Source organism: Micropterus dolomieu, linkage group LG16 (assembly GCF_021292245.1).
Source record: "Micropterus dolomieu isolate WLL.071019.BEF.003 ecotype Adirondacks linkage group LG16, ASM2129224v1, whole genome shotgun sequence".
In the NCBI taxonomy this organism is placed as follows: domain Eukaryota; kingdom Metazoa; phylum Chordata; class Actinopteri; order Centrarchiformes; family Centrarchidae; genus Micropterus; species Micropterus dolomieu.
In genome coordinates, this window is record NC_060165.1 from 15,618,226 (window position 1) to 15,638,552 (window position 20,327).

General features: G+C 39.0%; 1 protein-coding gene across 5 annotated transcripts in view; it reads left to right on the forward strand.

The window, feature by feature from the left end:
- cacna2d1a (calcium channel, voltage-dependent, alpha 2/delta subunit 1a) overlaps nucleotides 1–20,327 on the forward strand; it is a 113,450-nt gene that overhangs the window by 66,686 nt on the left and 26,437 nt on the right. For all 5 annotated transcript variants that reach the window (XM_046071957.1, XM_046071953.1, XM_046071954.1 and 2 more), the window contains exons 7-16: nucleotides 7,393–7,524; nucleotides 8,375–8,444; nucleotides 9,126–9,176; nucleotides 11,869–11,968; nucleotides 16,833–16,991; nucleotides 17,551–17,655; nucleotides 17,737–17,815; nucleotides 18,728–18,777; nucleotides 18,976–19,065; nucleotides 19,729–19,791. In XM_046071957.1, coding sequence (XP_045927913.1) covers nucleotides 7,393–7,524; nucleotides 8,375–8,444; nucleotides 9,126–9,176; nucleotides 11,869–11,968; nucleotides 16,833–16,991; nucleotides 17,551–17,655; nucleotides 17,737–17,815; nucleotides 18,728–18,777; nucleotides 18,976–19,065; nucleotides 19,729–19,791 — 899 coding nt within the window. The remainder of the gene's footprint in view (nucleotides 1–7,392; nucleotides 7,525–8,374; nucleotides 8,445–9,125; nucleotides 9,177–11,868; nucleotides 11,969–16,832; nucleotides 16,992–17,550; nucleotides 17,656–17,736; nucleotides 17,816–18,727; nucleotides 18,778–18,975; nucleotides 19,066–19,728; nucleotides 19,792–20,327) is intronic.

Sequence of the window (20,327 nt, forward strand, 5' to 3'; positions counted from 1 at the left end):
CTTATCTAAATGTACTGTTTTTCCACAATTTGTTCTATTTTCAGTGCAAATTGCAGCTTTAACTAGCGAGGCAAATTTATTTGACGAATTCCTAGTTAAGGACTACTAGCCAATCAGAATCGGAGTAGGGCGGGTCCTGAAAAACGGGTAAACACAGGTTTTTCTTTCTACAAGATCAGAATAACAACAAATTAAGCTAATTGGCAAAGTTAAATAAAATAATTTATTTACAGAAGGAAAAAATTTATATCTTTTACAATTAATAAAATATAACAATCATTAATAACCAGGAATTGTTCAGACAATATGGATAAACTCAATGGTTGGGAGGATATCACCCAATACCAAGATTTTCAAGGGTAATGAAATTCTAGAAGTATTGCATGACAGAAAATTAGATGAAACTAGGTTTTGGATATTCTATGATGATGCAAAGTTATTTCCCAATTTTAATCTATCAGAGACAAAAAAAGATGCCGTGAGATCTCCTCCTGTCTGTCTGATCTGAGAGACCCCTCCTACTGGTCCCACTTATATAGAACTATTGACTACTATCCACTATTGAGAAGACCCCATACAAATTACATGTTAGTACATGTGAATTTTAAATTTTGTCCTTTTTCCCTGGGGTGGTGATGGTGCAGTGGATAACTCACATGCCTTTGGTGTGAGAAACCTGGGTTCAAATCCACTGTGAGACACCAATGTGTCCCTGAGCAATGTCTCCCTAGTTGCTCCAAGAGGCATGCGACCTCTGACAAATATAGCAATTGTAAGTCGCTTTGGATAAAAGCGTCAGTTAAATGAGTAAATGTTCACAGAATGTAGCAAAACTCCCAACTATTCACTATTTCATTAGAAAACAAAGAAGGTTTTTCCTACATGTTAAGATGAACTATGCACATTAATCTCTAATAAAATAAAATAAAACAAAATCTCCTAAATATCTTATACTATCTGAATTTACTGAATTTATTAAAGGATACCCTCTTGAAATGCATCATCTCATTTTCAAGAGGGTTCTATTTTCTGAAACTTTAAGTGAGGCTATATTGGTGCATGTAGCCTCGGTGATGATTATAGCTTCTTCACTAGCTTCTTTATGTCAGATATGCTAGTCCTTTCATTTACGTTTATGCTAAGGTTATAAATCTATACAGCACTATAGGTGAAACCTTAACCTAAATGATTTATGCAATGATATGGACACAGTCCATGTGAGGTTTGCTTTAAGAACACAGCACACACACTAAATGAGGACTTGAGTGTGCTTGCAAGGTCACAGCAAGCCAGCTTGACCAATTGTTCAGCCAATTGTTTTCCCATCACCAATCTTACATCCTCTAGTACAATTTCCTGGCACCATGTGTAAGAATGTCCTCTATTCTCAAAACAGCTTAAAGTTCACTTTTGGTGCGCTTTGGGCCCTCCAGAAGTTGTTCGAAATTGTACAGTGGCAGGGCCGGTATTGCACTACTTATGAGCTTAGCAACATAGTCTGGAGCAAGAGCTTCAGAGTGGTGAGTTATTCATTTTTAACAAATGTATCTTTCAAACGTAAAGTTTTAACTTTGCCCTGTCTCTACATCACAGTAACAACTTTATGGCCATTGACTGCCTGGGGGGTAGCTAATGTTTGGAAGGGAGAGTAGAGGCAGCAGGCAGACGTCTTGTCAATGTGTGCTGCAGCTCAGCGTGTTTTTCCACCAGTATTTTTGATGCCGTGTCTGACTAGCCTCTAGGCAAGCATTAGGACGCGTCATTTCTTGTGATGTCACTAAAAAGTGGAAGAAAAGGCTGGACTATAAAAAAAGCTGTTTTCAGGCAGTTCAGAGCAGTGTTTTCTGTGGGAGATGGGAACTCCCTTTGTGGTGGGCTTTTTCAATTTGCAAACCTATTACAAGCACAAAAAGATATATAACTCAGTAAAAGGGGAGGGAAAAGGCCAAAAAGGATAATATGACCTCTTTAAGGTGTGTTAAAGCTAAAGGTGATGTCAGTGCTGTGTACCTGCAAAAGGGTGCATTGGTGCTCATGTCACAATCAGCAGTGAGTAGCAGGGCGGACTGGGGCAAAAAAAATGGCCTGGGAATTTGTTCCTGGTCAGTATAGTACAATAAATTAATTAAATGGAAGAAGTGGTCTAAGGCCTCTGATTTTGGCCTAGTTAGGCAAGGTAGGCAGCAGTCATTGTAACAACATTTATGATTTTAGTATTTTTTTTTCATTGAACCAGAAACAGATCTGACTTCAGTCTCTAAGCTAGTCAAACAAAAAACAGTCATATCAATATCTCATTGATACCCATGTAACTGTTAGCTACCTCATTAGTGACTGATATAACAGTAGAAGTAGCAGCAACACCAGAAGTCTGTAATTTTGAGACATTTTGCTTCACCTGCCTCAACCGACTTTTCAGCACCACCTTTGCGTTACGTCGCATGTTTTTTATCCATAATTTATTAACCCCCTGGAGTCCCTGATCACGCTGTGTGATCAGGTCACAGTTTGTTATCTCAGTTTTACCTTTTTATATTCATATTTGCAAGTTTACATTTGCACCCTTCAATATGCTTGATTGAGCAAACATGTTTTAATGTAGTAGGCTATATAAAGGCAACATCAAAAGTATTTAAAAGCTAGGCTAAAATTGCACAAGACTTCTAAGGGTTAAGCTCAAATAACCAGGGTAGGGGTTTGGTCCGCATTTCAACAAATTCATTATGCTCTGATGTATGTGTATGTGAGTATGTGATTGATTGACATAGCCAATCTCTGTTAAAACATCCCCACCCCACCCACATCTGTGCCAGTAACCACACACTATGGGCCAGTCGATCAAAGCACATACCAATCAATTTTCAACTGCGCTTTTTTGTCTCTATATGTGGATAATCCGCCGAATTGTCCAGTGGCCCACCAGGAAAACTCCCAGTCCTGATGGCCAGTCCTTCTTTGGTGAGTGGCGAAGTATCATCGAAAATAGGACCCCTTCTGATTCGATGATTGCAGTTTCTCACCACTTCAGCCCCCACCATGTAATTACTTTCAAATACACAGGCGCTTTCAGCCACCATGGCACTGCGCAGCTTTCCTCCACCCACCGCAGCCACCCACATCAATTACTGCCAGAATCCTGTTTGATTTGTTTTTGAAAGCATCTACATACCTCACAGGGAATATTTAGTATCTTCTTCTCCGTATTCAGTTCCCATGTCTTCTCGCCCCATTAATCATTCTCTTTTTTATCTTGCATGTCTTCACTTGTTGACCATGTGATATTTGAATAGTGTGATTGATGAAGCTGGCATGGTTGAGCGTCTTTGCTGAATTCATTATTATCTAAATAAGTGATTTTTCAGTCCTCAGTCTGGCTTGTTTTAATTGGTGGCCACTCAGTGATGCACCAATTACAAATGGATAAGTCCAACCGGGCTGCGATGGACTGGCGACCTGTCCAGGGTGTACCCCGCCTTTCGCCCGATGCCAGCTGGGATTGGCTCCAGCCCCCCGCGACCCTGTACGCAGGATAAGCGGTTGACGATGGATGGATGGATGGATAAGTCCAACCGGGGGCTTACAGGGATGCAGGACAGGTATAGGTTTGCAGGACCAGACCCAAAAAGCTCAGTACTGGAACCAACTGACAATTATTTATAAATCAATTCCGGACTTGTCCCTACCTGTTAATAAAAAACCCACAACAAAACCTGAGGTGTGTTGACTAAATGCCTGGTCATGCCACCATTTATGATGGCGTATTTCAGTGGATTTATTACTTTTTTCCACCTTCCTTAACTGCTTTATTTGTAACATGTTTTTGGTTGTCAATCCAGATACTCTTTTGTTTGTTACATTATTTGTGGCGAGCACTAGCATGTTCCCAACTGGCTAGCGTGTTAGTTGTTAGTTTGTCTGCTACGCTATTCAATTTTTTGAACTTTTCTATTTCCTCAGGTTCAGGCTGTGCTACTTTCTGGTGTGACCCGGGCCATAACCTTATCCTGGGAAAAATGAAAATACTGCGACACTGGAACATTTGTTATTTATTTAGCCTATTTTTATTTTTTCATCGCTCCTGTTAATTTTATGCATGGCAGGCCAACATCTTTTTAATTTTTAACTGTACACATAAAGTAATATACACATGTTTACATCCACATGTACCTTTTACTAAAAACCTGTTCAAACAAAACCCCTGCCAGTTGCTTCCTTGCTCTGTTCTTCATTTCTCTGTTCACTTATTGTTATGTCATTTCTCTAATATCATAAGAGTGAAAACAGAATTCTGCAAGAAACACATTGACAATGCTTTATTGTTTATCATTTAGTATATGCAACCCCTTTAGGGAAAATGCTTTTACTGAAATCCAGATCTGTGTTTGTAGCTTTAAGTATACAGACACAAAAACACACGCACCCTACCCCCCAGAAGTCCCTCAGGCCATGACGCCACACCTGACAAATAGAGCTGACCAGAGCACTGCTGAAGTGATACTTCTCGTTTCTTACTCTCATCATGGTGACCTCGAGCAAGCAACAGACACATCGCCACAGAGACTGTGTGTTCCAGTATTTGGCTGAGATTAGAGGACACTGCTTTGCAACGCCTTTGATACAGTTACTAAGTGGTACATCACCTGCCCATTGATGGTGTGTGTGATGTGTGTCTGCATCCAAACTACTGTGGGAATAATGGTTTTGACAATTTTACACAAATGCAACACATAAAAACAGACCGGTGAGTAAGGACAAACTCTCCGTCTCAGTCATTTATTTTGTCTTTCACCTTATGGGTGCATCACTACATTGACTTCCTGCAGTGGCAGCTGGTGGTCAAATGAAATACTGAATGTGCTCTTTCCTTGTTAGCTCACTGTTCAGTGTGAGCAGTATGGGGGTGGGGGGGGTATGTATGAGATTTTGATACCCTGAGACTTCTTGTTACTGATGTTACGGAAACCAGCAGGACTAATCCATTAACAGCCATCCTCAGGGAGCAGAGAGATTAGGCCTGAACAAATTGTCACCACTTGTCATTGGGACACGCTTTGCTCTACAATACCACAGGGAGCCATTTAAGGCCTGGCCTAAACTAAACTCTCTCTTTATCCTACAAAGCATGGAAATAGTGCCTTGGCAAAAGAGGTGGTTGTGAGGAGGGGAAGGAGTGAGGAGCCTGAGTGAGCGTGAGAGCCACAGGGCAGTGAGCAGAAAAAACAAGAAAGATGTGGGAGGGTAAGAGAAAAAAAATTATATTTTTCCCAGCTTTATAGTTGGGCATTGCTTATTTACTTTGTTAAAAGAGTATGCTTGGCTATTCTTGGTATCAGTTCAATCCAAACAGACTAGTACTCACACTACAAAAGCAAAACAGATTTCAAACCCTCTTTATAACTCTGTTGTTTTGCTGTGTTCTCTCTGAGTGGCACTACAAATGTTTACGGATAAGTTTGTAAAAACAAAAGTTATATATAATTTTAAATTGTTGGATGTATAAAAGTTTTCAACACTCAGAAAATACTGTACAATCAGCTACCAGTTTATTATGTACACCTAGCACAAAGCTAGTGCAAACCTGTAATAAATCAAACCCTTGTTCGTTTTTTTCGTGTATTTTGTGGTGCTGTTGAATTTTATTGCACTACATCGAGAAGTGTCTACCCTGATTCGTATAAATGAGGTGCATAAAATATTAAATTGGAAGTTTATACTGTATATGCTAGTGTAGTATTTTAGTCATGCTAGCAGCAAGGATCTATGAATGGCAGTGTCAGTTTGTCGTGGGTTGGTCGATCGGTCCACCACTTTGCTCCAAACTGAAAGTCTCAATAACATTTGCAAGGTTCGCAATGGCATTCACTACATACATTCATGTTCCCCCTAGGATGAATTCTAATGGAATGACACCTGCAAGCAAGTTCAGGCAGTCAACTCGAGCTGCACTTGTTACGCCCCTGTAAAAGGGGAAATAGAAAGTACGACACGGACACGATGTAGACATTGTCATCTGCCTCAGCTTTGTATTTAGGGCTAATTAGCAAATGTGAGCATGAACTAATGTGCAGAACACTATACCTGCTAAACATCAGCATGTTAACATACTAACAGTAGCATAAGTGTAGTTTCAGAGAGCTGCTAGGGTGGCTGTAGTGTCTTCTTTTAGCAATGTAGGTTTACATTTTGACAAATCTGCACCATGAAATGTCATGCTGCACCAGTAACAGTTTCTGTTTGCACTGTAACCATGGATGCACAGACAACAGTCACCAGGATTACTTTTTATGCTGACGAGAAAGTCTAAATTTGATGAGTTACACCGCCTCTAACAGTATGTACACCTGTGACGTCGAGTTATGGCCCTTGGAGGTTTCTGGGGTTTTTTTTCAGGCAAATACGTCAGTCAAATGCTGGGGTTAAATAAAATTTCTTTCTCCCTCTCTCACTCTGCCATGCTTGTCTTTCTAGCGCCTCTTCCTGCTATGTTGTAAATATATAATTCTCCAACTGAGTTACGAGTACAGGTGCTTCACACTAACACGTCATAACTCACTTTAACCACGCAGCTTCTATTTGTCTGTCACGGATGACTCTGCCTTAGCAAACCTCCTGCCTGCCCCTTGTCCCGCCCTGATTTTTTTTTGTTCTTTGTTGTTTCTTTAATGCTGTTGCTCTCAATAAAGCACACACACATATAGACGGTGGCATCTACACACTGACACACACACCAAGTATGAGTCATGCACAGCATCACTTTGACATGTAGACCACTCTCCCAGGCAGAGCGCTGCCTTTTTCGATCAAACTAGATTGTTAGAGCATTAAGCCAGTAAGAGCTCCTGCTGACAAACAGGTAAACAAAACGTTTACTGTATATCTGTCCTGAGTACCCGGAAGATGATTTTGTCTTATTCCACAAATATGAAATTGAATCACTCAGTTTTTGCCTCCCGCTCTCCCGTTTCCCCTCTCTTTTGCTCATTTTTCACCACTGTAGATTTTGGTGTGTGTGTGTGTGTGTGTGTGTGTGTGTGTGTGTGTGTGTTTTGAGAGAAAAAAAGAAATGGAAATATCTCATCATAGCAGATTGACGTCAGTTTGGATATCTGTGAGGAGGCTTCCTCTCAGCCATCAATGTCAGTAGCCTAATACTGGCAAATGTGTGTGTGTTTGTGTGTTAGACATTCAAGCATGGTTTCTCCTTCCTCAGAATTGCTTCTCAGAGTGTTTTTAGAAAAGCCTTGACATTTTGTTCTGTGATTTTTATGATTTTGTACTTCTGTACAAGTGTGACTCATTTAATCTGTCTGTCTATCTTTCTGTCTGTCTGTCTGTCTGTCTGTCTGTCTGTCTGTCTGTCTGTCTGTCTGTGTGTCTGTCTGTGTGTTCCAGCTACCATCATTTTGAATGAGCTAAATTGGACAGAGGCCTTGGAGGAGGTTTTCCGGAGCAACAAAGAGGAAGATCCGTCACTCCTCTGGCAGGTGTTTGGCTCTGCCACCGGATTGGCTCGGTACTACCCAGGTGAGTAGGCCCTGCAGCTGATGGGGTTACTCCAAGAGCCTGCTGTCCTTCCTGTAGTCAGTGATGGGGACAGAAATTGCAACCCAAGGGCCATTTCATCATGTTGCAAGGAGATACATGCAAACACAAGCAAACTTTTCTTAACACTGTGTTGCTGTCCACTGACTTTACCACAACTCTTTCTTGTGACTTTTGGATGAGAAAGAGGCGTGACAGCCATGAATCACTTTTTGAAAAATATATGTGAAGATGGTCATGAACGTTGTATCTCTGATAATGTTTGGTTTTAAAATCTTACTTTTGAATTGTCCCCTATACTTAAAAGATTGCAGTAAATTAATTGTTCTAGCTTTCTTGCCAAGAGTACAAGAGCAGATCAAGACTGCTCTCATGGCTGTGTGCTAAGTATCAAACTAGCACCAGGAGGCACATTGCTTAGCTTAGCAGAAAGATTTGATGCAGGGGGAAATACCCCTACCCTGGCTCTTTCCAAAGTGTTTGCTGGTTCCTTGGCCGCTTTTACTTGCCAATTTTACAATTAAATTTTGTACAGATTAAACACAGGAGCAGAGGTGCTTGATGCTAAGCTAAGCTTATCACCTCCTGGTTGAAGTTGCATACTTAACACACAGAAATCAGAGTGAAATTGATCTTCTCTTCGAACTCCTGGTAAATAAGTAAATAAGCCTATTTACCCAAAAGTCCAAACTATTCTTTGAAAGATACATTAAGATATAAGACACAAGAGGATTTGGCCATTGACACACCTATTTGCTGTTATTAACTTAGATACAAACTTAATGTAAACATACTTTCTTTTCCACATTTTATTCCTTCTGCCAAATGCCAGCATCTCCTTGGATCAACTCGAGCAATTCGGCAAATAAGATCGACCTCTACGATGTGCGCAGGCGACCGTGGTGAGTGTAGACGCTTGATGTGCAGTTTTATTTCTGTCTCTCTAATCATCTCATTGTAAGTAATTTCTCTAGTGTTCAGACTCATTCAACCCTGTGTAATTGTCATATTAAACATTAATTTGCAAAAAGTGTATTTGCATGTTGCATAAACTGGTTACACAAAAGAGCATCTGTACACACAAACACAGAGTTTTAAACAATCATATCCAGGTGTCTGACCAAAGCCAAACCCACTCAAACAAACACATCAGAGCACTATGATGATTAAGCCACCGCAGATCAAAGGGTACCAATACAAAAGCTTTAGTAGTCTTAGACACACAATGTTTTGTTTATTAAAGAAATGGGAGAAAGAATATCAGTGTCTGATTTATTTTAAATGCAAATTATTGTATGTGATATTTGTTTACTTGCTCAAAGAGAAATAAGAGCGATATGACTGCAAAATGTACAGTCTCATAACTATTATGTGTTTCTTTGTGTTGTATAGATTCTTTAGAAATTAGTTTTAAAAATCATTCATGCATTACGATAATTACATGTATGTTTTTCTGTGTCTCTGTCTATATACATACATATATATATATATATATATATATATATATTTATGTGCTATATATGTGCTATATCCATAACCTGTGTGTGTGTGTGTGTGTGTGTGTGTGTGTTATTACTCACCAGGTACATTCAGGGGGCGTCGTCACCCAAGGACATGCTGATCCTGGTGGATGCGTGAGTGACGACCTTATGATTCATATATTACAGTCAGATTTTATTTTCTTTTGTCCAATGCTAACTCTATGACTGGCTGCACCCCCGCTGGGCACTGCTGTGCTCCTAGCTGCCTCGGCACTCGTGTGACACTGACAAACAAATATCAGTGAGTGTATTGGGCAACTTCATCATTTGCAGTCCAGTTGTTTCTTCGTGTGATTTATGCCTTAAAAGTTTAGGTTAGTTTTTTAGGTTAGAGAGGATTCTGGAGCAACAGCAGTATATAGAACCACAGATCATTTTTAAGAAATACATGATTTGGATGTTTTTTGATTTCATCATATTCGTTTCAAAATGGAGAAGATGGAGTTTATTCTCTGTAATTACCAAGGCCAAACGGTTGAAACCCCATTCCAACTGACGATTAATTGGAGTGCAAATTTACCAATAATTAACATAAATGTGAATTATGTAATGTGATATCATAGTTTAAATCTTAATAAATAGCGTCAAATTGTTTTTTGGGTAGAAAGAAGGTATTTAGGGGAAACAAACTGAAAGGGTAAGGCCTGCAATATTCTATATTTTTATTATTGTCAATGTGATCCTCTGAAAGGAGCCTGTTGCCTGTGTATCCAAAGCCTGATATAGCTTATAACTCTGCCCGAAAGACCTCCATTTCTGTAGTTTATTTTGAGTCACTCAATCATACACTGTCTTGTTGTTGTAAATAGTCATTACAGCACTAAATGTGTATTAATCTGTGGGTAAATAATTCCCAACAAATACTCCATTTTATCAAGGTTGAGCAGTGTTTGCTAAAAACAACAGTGCCCAGCTGTTTTAGGAAATTACTAAGCTTTTTCCAAAAATATATATTGGTGACATGTTTAAAGATTTGCATCTTCAGGAGGCTTAGGGCCGAGAGCCACAGACCAGGAAGAGGTCAGAAAGCATTGAGAGACGGACTAACGCACTGTTGGTTTCTGTCTTTTTATGGACTTTGTTGACCATAAGAAAAATATTCAATAACGGCAGCCTTATCCTTTAAGGCCGCTCTAAAACCATTTTTATACTAGCATATTTTTTCCCCTTATAATTGCTGATGACTCGACGATCATTCCCACTTCATTATCTACCATAACCAGTGGAACCACAGTTAAAGAAATGCCTGCTGCATGCAAGAACATCAACTGCGTCAAAGTGATTTGTCTAAATTTTTCCACTCAGGTGGAGGTTCATTAGAGATGACACTCATGGCAGAGCACCAGGGCTAAATGATTACGCAGTATGTTAAATGAAAAACTAAATGTGCCCACTTTCAGCTCTTAACACAGCTCTGGTAATTGGCCCACAGAGGATTGATGAGGCTTATTAGACATTAAAAGCTTTGGTGAAAGTAACTTTTTATCCATTTTTCAAGTTTCTGTCCTTTTCTTTTCTTTTACCTGCAGGAACCAATTTAGTGGCGTATTTATATATCAAACAGTGCAGGCTCCCCATCTTGTTTTAGCAAGCAAGAAAATGATCAAAGCAGTCTAGTCTTGGCAGTGCTGATATTTTGTCATTAATTTTATAACATTCACTAACATTCACAAGCCATTAGCTGAGACATGTGTATCGCTCATGTCATTATTGAAGCTTACCTAATTTGGTGGTTAATGCGACATCTAGCTTGCTTGTTAATGGAAGAAACATGTAGTCACGAGATCCAATATCTGCTGCTTATAGCTCATGACTAGTTTTATGCCCTGCAGGCGAAAGGCTTTAAAAATGGCAATGTCAGTTGTTGTTAGTGCATAATAAGTTATCTCGACAACTAGCTAGACTGCTATGAAGTTTGGTATGGATATTTAAGGTTTGGAGACCCACTGACCATTCCTTCACTGCCCTGATCAGGCAGAAAGTCCAGTTTTCAAAGGGACAATTGACAGAGACATTTTTCCTTAAAAAAACTTTTTATTTATCCATCTAGCAGCAGGAAAGCATTTCCGGAAAAGTATGTAAAGAGTAAAGAGTATTTCACATTAGAAAAGAGAGCACAAGTGGAGCAAGTCGGCAGAGGTGCAGTTAAAGAGCTTTGTGCCATTAAAAGGTTAAATTTAAATTTTTTATTTTGTATTTTTTTATTTTATTTAACATTTATTTTACCAGGAGAGATTAAGAACCTCTTTTTCAAGGGTGACCTGGCCAAGACAGACAGCAGCATATAAAAAAATACAAACACATAGGTAAAGACAAATAACACAGAAGACTAGTAAGCTAACATTTCATAAAGTCATTTTAAATCATTTTTACAATCTAAGAGAATTTACGTATTAAGGCATCTGCGTCTAAGTCTTTCATTTTGGATTTAAATGCATTTAACGAGATTAATTCAGTGAGTTTGAAGTCCTTTTGCAACGTATTCCATGCTGAAGGTGCAGAATACAGAAATGCCTTCTTTCCCGTTTCCGTACGGGTATTTGGCACAGAGAGTATAAAGAAGTCCTGAGAACGCAAAGAGTGTCGCCCATTGCTTTTCTGCATGATGTGAACACATAGGTAGCTTGGTAGCAGACCAAGAATTGCCTTATATATGAAAGTGTACCAATGACATAGCCTATGTTAATGCCTATTTAAATGTCCATTAAAACCAGTGGACCAGTTTTTTGTACTATGCTATTGATTGATGTTGTAAAACATAGACCATCTTTGTTTCAAACTGCAGGAGTGGCAGCGTTTCAGGTCTCACCCTCAAACTCATCCGAACGTCCGTCAGCAAGATGCTAGAGACCCTCTCTGACGATGACTATGTGAACGTGGTCTATGTGAGTATTCACACAGAAATACTTATATCATTTTAAGTTACAGAGTTTATTTTTGGGGGAAAATCCTGTCAAAAAAGTTCTTATGATTATTTATATGTATTGAATTTCCAGGTGCACACATTGCTGAATGTTAATGTGGACATACTGTATTTGAAGCTTGACTGTTTGAGTCGCTTTACTCATGCAGTTTGGTTTGAACATGGCAGTGACCTTTTAATGTTTAGCACGTCTTTATTATGGCTGCATTCATGCATGAATGCATGCATGCTTGTGTGCTGTGTGCTGAAAGATAGGTTTGACAAATGAATGTATGGTGTATTTATGACCCACACTTTGAATCAGTGGCATGTCATATAAAGGCCCCTGTTAGCCTAATTCTGTTGGAATCTGAGGCATCAAAGGATTTTCTGAGATGGGGATCGAGGAAATATTAATCCATAAACATTTAAAGCTCAAGCAGGTTGCATAAGTCAGATACATGCTTCCTAGCAATATTAGTTGTTGAACGTGAAAATAACACAATTTTAAGTGGTTACAGTGCTTATTTCCCTCTACTGGATGAATTTGTGAGGAGTCGAGAAGGCATGTTGCTAGAATCCACCTCTTTATGCTGTTGTTAGGAAACCATTAAGCTGCAGTTGTCCGTCACTTATTGAGCGAAGCTTGTATATTTTAGCTAATGTCTAAAGAACACACACAACACTTTAATACATGGTATCTGTTGAAACAAAGTGAGGAGAATTAACCACTGCTAAGTTGTCCTTGTTTGCATGGAATCTAACAGAAGAAGGTCCTCTCAAGCTTGCTAGCTAAAGCTTCTTAACTGTCAGTTAGTAAGCTTGTTAGCTTGTTTGCTACAGGATTAATACATTCTAGTAATGATAGCTTCCTCCATCCAGCTCTGTGTCCCATTAGGGGGTCAGCACTGTGAAGATGGCTTACTATTGGTCAACTGCGCAAATTTTTGAAAATGGAAGACTTAAAACTAGAACGACAAAAAGAGAAAAAAAAACACATGTCAAAAAGACAGAACAGTGACAATAGGAAAAGAAAGGGCAAGATATCACTGAAGAAAGGAGAAAATGGTTAAACACATTGGAATTAATGAAAGTAGAGGCAACTCCTCCAAAATGTCATTGATTGTCAGTTACATCTGTCCTTTCTCTGAGAAATTAGATTACACAAGAACAAAAACACATTCTTTCAATGTAACTGAATTAAAAGACCCCATAGCTGTTAAAAAGGGTCAACTGACCAATCACTGAAAACAATAACAGGCTGTCAGAAGGAAGGCAAGCACAACTGAACAAGACATGTCAAACCTTCCAGGCAGAAGTAGCAGACATCCACTGCCCATCAATGGAGGACTTCCTGGAAAAACTGATTTAACTGAATGGTGACAGTGACGCTGTTAACTGTTAACTGTTATACAGATCTTTTATGTCTCACCTCATCCACCCAACACTGTTGTCTGCCTTCCAATTCTAGGAAAAGAAGTAGGAGATACATTTTTTTGCAAATATGCTTCATTTCTTTCTTGCCAAGGGTTAGGCAAGAAGATCATTACCACTCTTGTGTCTGTCTGTTAAATAAAAGGCTACAGCTGGTAGCTGCTTGGCTTAGGCAGATAATCCCCTGTAAAAACAATTTTCACACTTGTTAAACCGTGTTAATGAGATTAAGAGGTGACAGTAGGAGGATTTTGTTCGGACAGAGCTAGGCTAGCTGTTTCCCCCTGTTTTTAGTCTTTGTGCTAAGCTACTGGCTGTTAGCTGTAGCTTCATATTTACCACACAGACAAGAGAGTGGCATCAATCTTTTCATCTGTCAGTGGGAAGCAAATAAGCATCATTCCCAAATTATTGAACTATTGCTTTAAGCCACTGTCTTTTTTTCCTTTTCTTTTTCACAAATGTTACATCACAAACAAATATTGGATAGCATTTGAATATATTGAATCAGCATACAGGTGGTCTGGCTGCAAACTCATCTGCTTTCCCCCCATTAATGCGCATTTAGCCCCGTTTTTAACAGTTTAACAGTTGCCAAAGATGCACTTTTTTCAAAGAGATTTTTTAGGCTTTTTCCTTTAATGGGATAGGACAGGGGGAGAGGGACAGGAAATGCAGGAGAGAGAGAGGAAACGACCTGCAGAAAAGGGTCGCGGGTCAGACTCAAACCTGGGCTGCTGTGGCAAAGACTTAGCCCAAGTACATGGTTCTCCCAAGATGTACTTTTCTTAAATGTCTCGCAACTTGCATCTTTGGCACACAACAAGTGCCTATGCTCTATCTGAAATCTCCTTCTTAATCCTTATTTGCCTCCTCTTTGTCCTTCTTCCTAATTGGAGGGAACATAAATTACTTTTTCAGTTTGCTTTCCAACTGAAACATTAATTACATTTTCTTTCACTTCCCTGAATAAAGCAGTGGTTTACGTGTTTGTTTGGAGCTTTCAAATCAGCTAAGTGAAAGGGCTTTTGCAGTTAATGAAATCAGGCAGCAATATAATAAGTATATTGATGGCATCCAGCTCAGTTTTTTAGACCATCCAGAAGCATTTTGAAGCTTTTTGAAGGTGGAATCTATTTTGTGAAACCTTTCATAATAAAATAGTGTAATTAAAGCGACTGGGTCCACACTCAGCTCTGTTGTGTGTGCGTAGCTGGTTACAAGTAATTCTGTATAAATCACTCACTAAGGCAAAACTTGTATGTTTAGAGTGAATATATTTTATCATCTTATTCATTTTATCAACATCTATGTTTTGCCCATGAAATACCTATATCAGTGAATGTGAATATCTAAATGACTACCCTGAGGTGTCTCACACACAGAAGCACACACAACCCATTGAAGTCAATACAATTCCATAACCCAATAGTTAATTACTGTCTAATCCTTAATTACCTGAACTTGAATACAGAATAAAATTTGTGATGCTGTAATTTCCTTGTAAAGTCCAAGGATGTCTCCTGGAAAGAACTATGTAATTTGGTGTTAATTATGGGGCAAATGGAGTCCATATTCTGAGATGGTTGTGCGTGTAATAGCATGAATTTAATTAAGTGAAAGTGTACCAATTGAAGGCTGTATTAATTTTCCCCTTTGTTCATAATTCCAATTTACATAGTCCTTGCCAGGAAGCATCTTAAAAATTAGATTAATTAAATATAAGTTGCATTCTGGGACATCTTTTAATAAAGCTTCCAACCTATATCTATGCAAACTTTGGCTCTAAATATGTATGTGGGTATGTACTACCAAGGTAGGCATTAACAGTATAGAACCATGGTAGTGACTATAAACCATTTTAGGTATTTTTTAACACAAACATATATATATATATAGAACATTCCCACATACAGTATGGTGTTCTGACAAGCTTTTATTACTGCGTCTGAGATATTTTAAGATGTGTTTTATAAGTTAGATGGAGTTCTAACTGAAGATGGTTTATATTAGAGTGTGTGTGTGTGTGTGTGTGTGTGTGTGTGTGTGTGTGTGTGTGTGTGTGCGTCTGTTCAGAAGACTAATGTCTTGGCAGCATTTGCCCTGACACTTCCGCCGACATGTTGAATAGAAACAGTCATTGTGAGCTGTAACATCCTTTGGCGTTCTAAAAACATAAACCAATGTGAAGGGAGAAAAAATAGCAAAGAGCTGACACATAAACTGTGTTAAATTGTGTCCTTTTCTCATAGATCCTGGATTTTGTGTTTGCTTAAACTGTCACTATTAACCACTCTTATATCTTTACTCTGTGTTTTGCATGCATTGCAATGATCCTGGAAGCATATCGTCTTACTTCTGTAAATCATTTTTAGAATAATATACAATACTTGGGCTTCTTTGCTGACAATACTGACTCACCCAAAACTTCTCTTTGTAGCTGCCCTTGTCATTGTACTACTATGCCATTTCCACCATTTTGTCACCCATATTTGACATTTTATGTGACCATACAGTCAGATCCTTGTTTTTCAGCTTGAGAATTCCACCTAGACTTTTAGACGATCTCAAGCACAACGGACAATTCCCTCAAGTAACCAGCTGTGCAGATCTAAGCGAATGTTAATAAAGAAAATAAAAATAGTGTATCAGACTAGTGGTGACTATCTGCCGATATTCAAACTTGTGCTGCCAGAAAATGTGGGTACGTGTTTGAGAATGTGTGCGTTAGTGAGTGTGTTTTTAACATGATCATGATTGCAAGTCAAGGCCAAAACAGATGTTAGGTATTAATTAGCTATGTCCCAGTCTTCCATAGATGCTGAGTGTGTGTGTGTGTGTGTGTGTGCGCGCGTGCATTTGCGTGTGCGCGTGCGTGTGCGTGTCCATCTGTTCCTCCACATTAACTATTCGCCAATATTAACCTGAAGACACTTTACATGTAAGGCTGTGTAAAAGTAATTTAACCATTTTAACCATTTTCAGTAGTGTCTGTCTCTATGGCATAATCCCTCCATAATCAAGCTCTTTGTTTTTTTTTGCCTCCTTATGCCACTGTTTTCACATCCCTACCTGCTCTCCTGCCAATCCTTCCTTCTGCTCCTATAGCTCCCTTCGGTCTGTGCAGATTTGATTAAGACTGATTGCATTTCACGCATGGCAGATTTTTTTAAGTGTTATTAAAGTAGATCAATATACTTTATAACATCTGTCAATTATTATTTTATTTGATGTCAAATGGAATCAATTTAATCTCTCTTGAAATACTTTATGTTAAGTCCATCCTATATGTTTAAGGGACACTGCATGACTCCGTAGTAACGAAGGGAAAACCAGGCCACATATTTAACAGCAAATATGTGCAAGTGCCTTCCCTCCACTTCCCATCATCCCTCCTTCCCTCTTCCCTCCAGTTCAATGACAAAGCCACGTATGCGTCGTGCTTTGAGAACCTGGTGCAGGCCAACGTCCGCAACAAGAGGATGCTGAAAGATGCTGTGCAGAGCATCAGTGCCAAGGGTATCACCAACTACAGAGGCGGCTTCGAGCTGGCCTTCGAGCAGCTCGCACAGGTAAAGTGTGAGTCTGGGCATGCGTGGTGGTATATTTTTGTGGTATCTGTGGTATCTGTGTTTGGCTGACATAAGGACGTAGGAGTGTGTGTATGGTGAATGGGGGTAGGGATGGTAATGTTGAGGACATCGCTGTCAATCTGTTGTGTTTAATTATTTTATCCAACAATGTCCTTTGAAATATGCAAACCAACCCACAGGCTTGGTGAACCCTGCAAATCTACTTAACAGTCTAATATAATTCATGTTCATTTAATTTCTCAATTTCATTTAATTATGAAAATACTGATGACTGACAACTCAATTCCCATTGTGTTCTAATGAAGAGTGAGTATATGTCGACCTCTTCTGGTTGTTTCAGACATTGCATATTTTTGTATTACTGCAAGAGCTTATGTTTCACTTGCCAGTTTTTGTATGTATAAAGAGGCATCACCCTTGATTGGCTTTGCAACCACTTCTTCAGCCGGTTCCTGCAACAATATGAATGTGTGGTTATTCACTTTCCTTGGTTAAATAGTGGTTAAAAAGCAAATATTTTTGCCTTTGTATCCCCTAGATGAATGTGTCAAGGGCCAACTGTAACAAGATTATCATGCTCTTCACTGACGGAGGAGAAGAGAGGGCAGAGGAGATCTTTGAAAAATACAATCCTAAGCAAGCGGTAGGATTGTAAACACAAGTTCAGAGACTTCAATACAGCGTTCTTTGCTTTTCATCATACTCATTTTCTTTCTCCTCTTAGGTGCGCATCTTTACATTTTCAGTAGGTCAACACAACTACGACAAAGTACCAATACAGTGGATGGCCTGTGCTAACAAAGGTACGAGGTGTCCATGTGACACAGAACTCGTGATATATCTGATGTGCATTCTTCTGTAGGATGAAAACCTAATTAGAAAATACTTTAAAGGGCCCATCTGTGATCCAAATATAAACTAATTAATTTTAAATTATTGATAGGTCTTTGCTAAATTGTCTTCTTCTTAAATCTTAATCTTAAATTAACAATTCTTCATATATTAGTAGCATTTTGTAAACACTGAAGAAAAACAGGCCTATGTTTTCAATTATGACCAGCTGACAAACACAAAATGCGCTATATTTCACTTATTGTGAGCACACCTTTATTTACATGATAAAAATAACTACAGAATGGCCCTTTTTAAGTTCATCTCAAAGTTCATTTGAGTCAACCTGATGTAAGAGGTGGGTGGGGATTGAGTTTCAGTAGGTTTCTCATTTTCGCTAGGTTGCCATTCCCAGAATAGTCTTTCAGACTATATTAGATTACTTGATCAATATGAATATAGCGTCTTGCTAGTTGAGGTAATCTCATCAAAATAAAGCTGATCTTTCACAATGGATAATAGAATAAACTTATGTCTTAGTGGACCCAAAGATTGCTATGGACCCGAGTACAGACTAGCTAGAGAGAGTAGATACAGTGTACTTCTCTGTTTATTCTCTTTTCAAAATAATTGTAACTCAATTATTTGCTCAACCCCTCAGCCTGTTTTTATTTTCCATTTAACTCTTTTAACCCTGATTGTACACTGCACTGTAACTTTTATTATATTTTAATGTGTATTTTTTCAATTTCCCTACGTTGCATTTAAACTTTTTTATATTTCCCTGTTGCTTTTATGTTTTGTGTAAAGCACTTTGAATTGCCTTGTTGTTGAAATGTGCTATACAAATAAACTTGCCTTGCCTTGCCTTGCCTTTGTCTCAGGGTACTACTATGAGATCCCATCTATAGGTGCCATCAGGATCAACACTCAGGTAAACTCACATTCACTCATACAACACCACCACGGACACACTTATTTATTCATGATTGGTTGCTTCTTTACTTGTCTTTCCCTCCAGCTCTCTCCCTGGCTTACTAAACCCACTGTGTGTTGTGCCCTCATGTGGTGGAATGACTGATGTGCATGTAGAAAATTAAACTGAAGTCCTTCTCTCATCGTTTTTTTGTAGGAGTACCTGGATGTTTTGGGCAGGCCTATGGTTAAGGCCGACAAAAAGGCCAAGCAGGTTCAGTGGACCAACGTCTACCTGGACGCACTGGTATGTTATGTGTTATAACAGACACACATCACATGATTGCATGCAAGTTAGTTTATGTAAAGACAGAATACACATCCTCGAGACGAGTGTGGGAAAAGGCAGTCACATGTGTAGTCAAATGCAAGCAAGAGAAGAAATCTGTTTTCTTTCAGATGGAGAATTTAAGATAAGTCGTGTTCGATTGTGATAAACATTTGCTGCTTGTCATCCTGGTAAACTCAACTTCAACTCTGTTCCAGTAGTGTTTGTGAAAGCACACATTAACTTTATTTCAAATATACTGCATCCATCAGATATTTGTGGTGGTTAAGCTTCCGTCAAGATGAACTTTTAGGTGACAGTGTAGATAAGAAACCAGTTTGGTAAACTGAGCCAAATGGTTTGGATATTGTCATCTGTTAACTGATAAGACGCTGTCAACGTTTGTGACTGTGTTGACCTCGTCGCCACCAGAAATGTCTCTGTTTTTTGTTACGGGAAACGTCTTATTTTTAAGATGTGGCTGTTGGTTTTCCATGGGACATGTATGGTGTCAGCTGTAGCCAGCTGTTTAACAGTGTTTTATTATGAACTTATGCCATGAACCATTATTTTTTTATTATTATTGTTGATGTGCCTGCATACCAATTGTTTATTCAATATGTTGTATGTTTCGTGTTCCAGGAGCTTGGCTTGGTGATCACTGGAACGCTGCCTGTCTTCAACAAGACCAACACAGGCTCAAAGGTAGGCAAACCACTTCTTTTGGATTCTTATTTACTCATTTTATGTAGACCCTAATTTACTTTATTGACATAGTTATTGTCCCACGTTTTTTATATTATACTGTACGTGCTTATTCGCAGATTGTTTCTTGAATCACTAACTCATTTTGTCTTCTTTCGCATCCATCTTGTTTACAAATGACTTACCGAATGAATTTACTGTACATCTGACACTTGGAAGAGCCATGGGAGAATTGGAGTCCTGCGGTTTTTGTGACTAGCCATAATGTTTGCCAGGCTAGAAAAATAAACATACAACATGAATACACTTAATTATCGTCTCATCCTTTACTTTTATCCTGCTCTTTCTTGTGGCTCTTCCTTATATCCTTTGGTGACGCTGAGGTACCTCAAAGCTTTCCCACGTACCCCCACAGGAAGAGACTCTGGGATCTCAAACCTGCAGATCAGAGCGAGACAAATGATCCGGTAGCAAAGAACTTGAAGATGAGTTTACATATCTGCCTCGAAGGACTCGGGGTTACCTCCACCATGGCT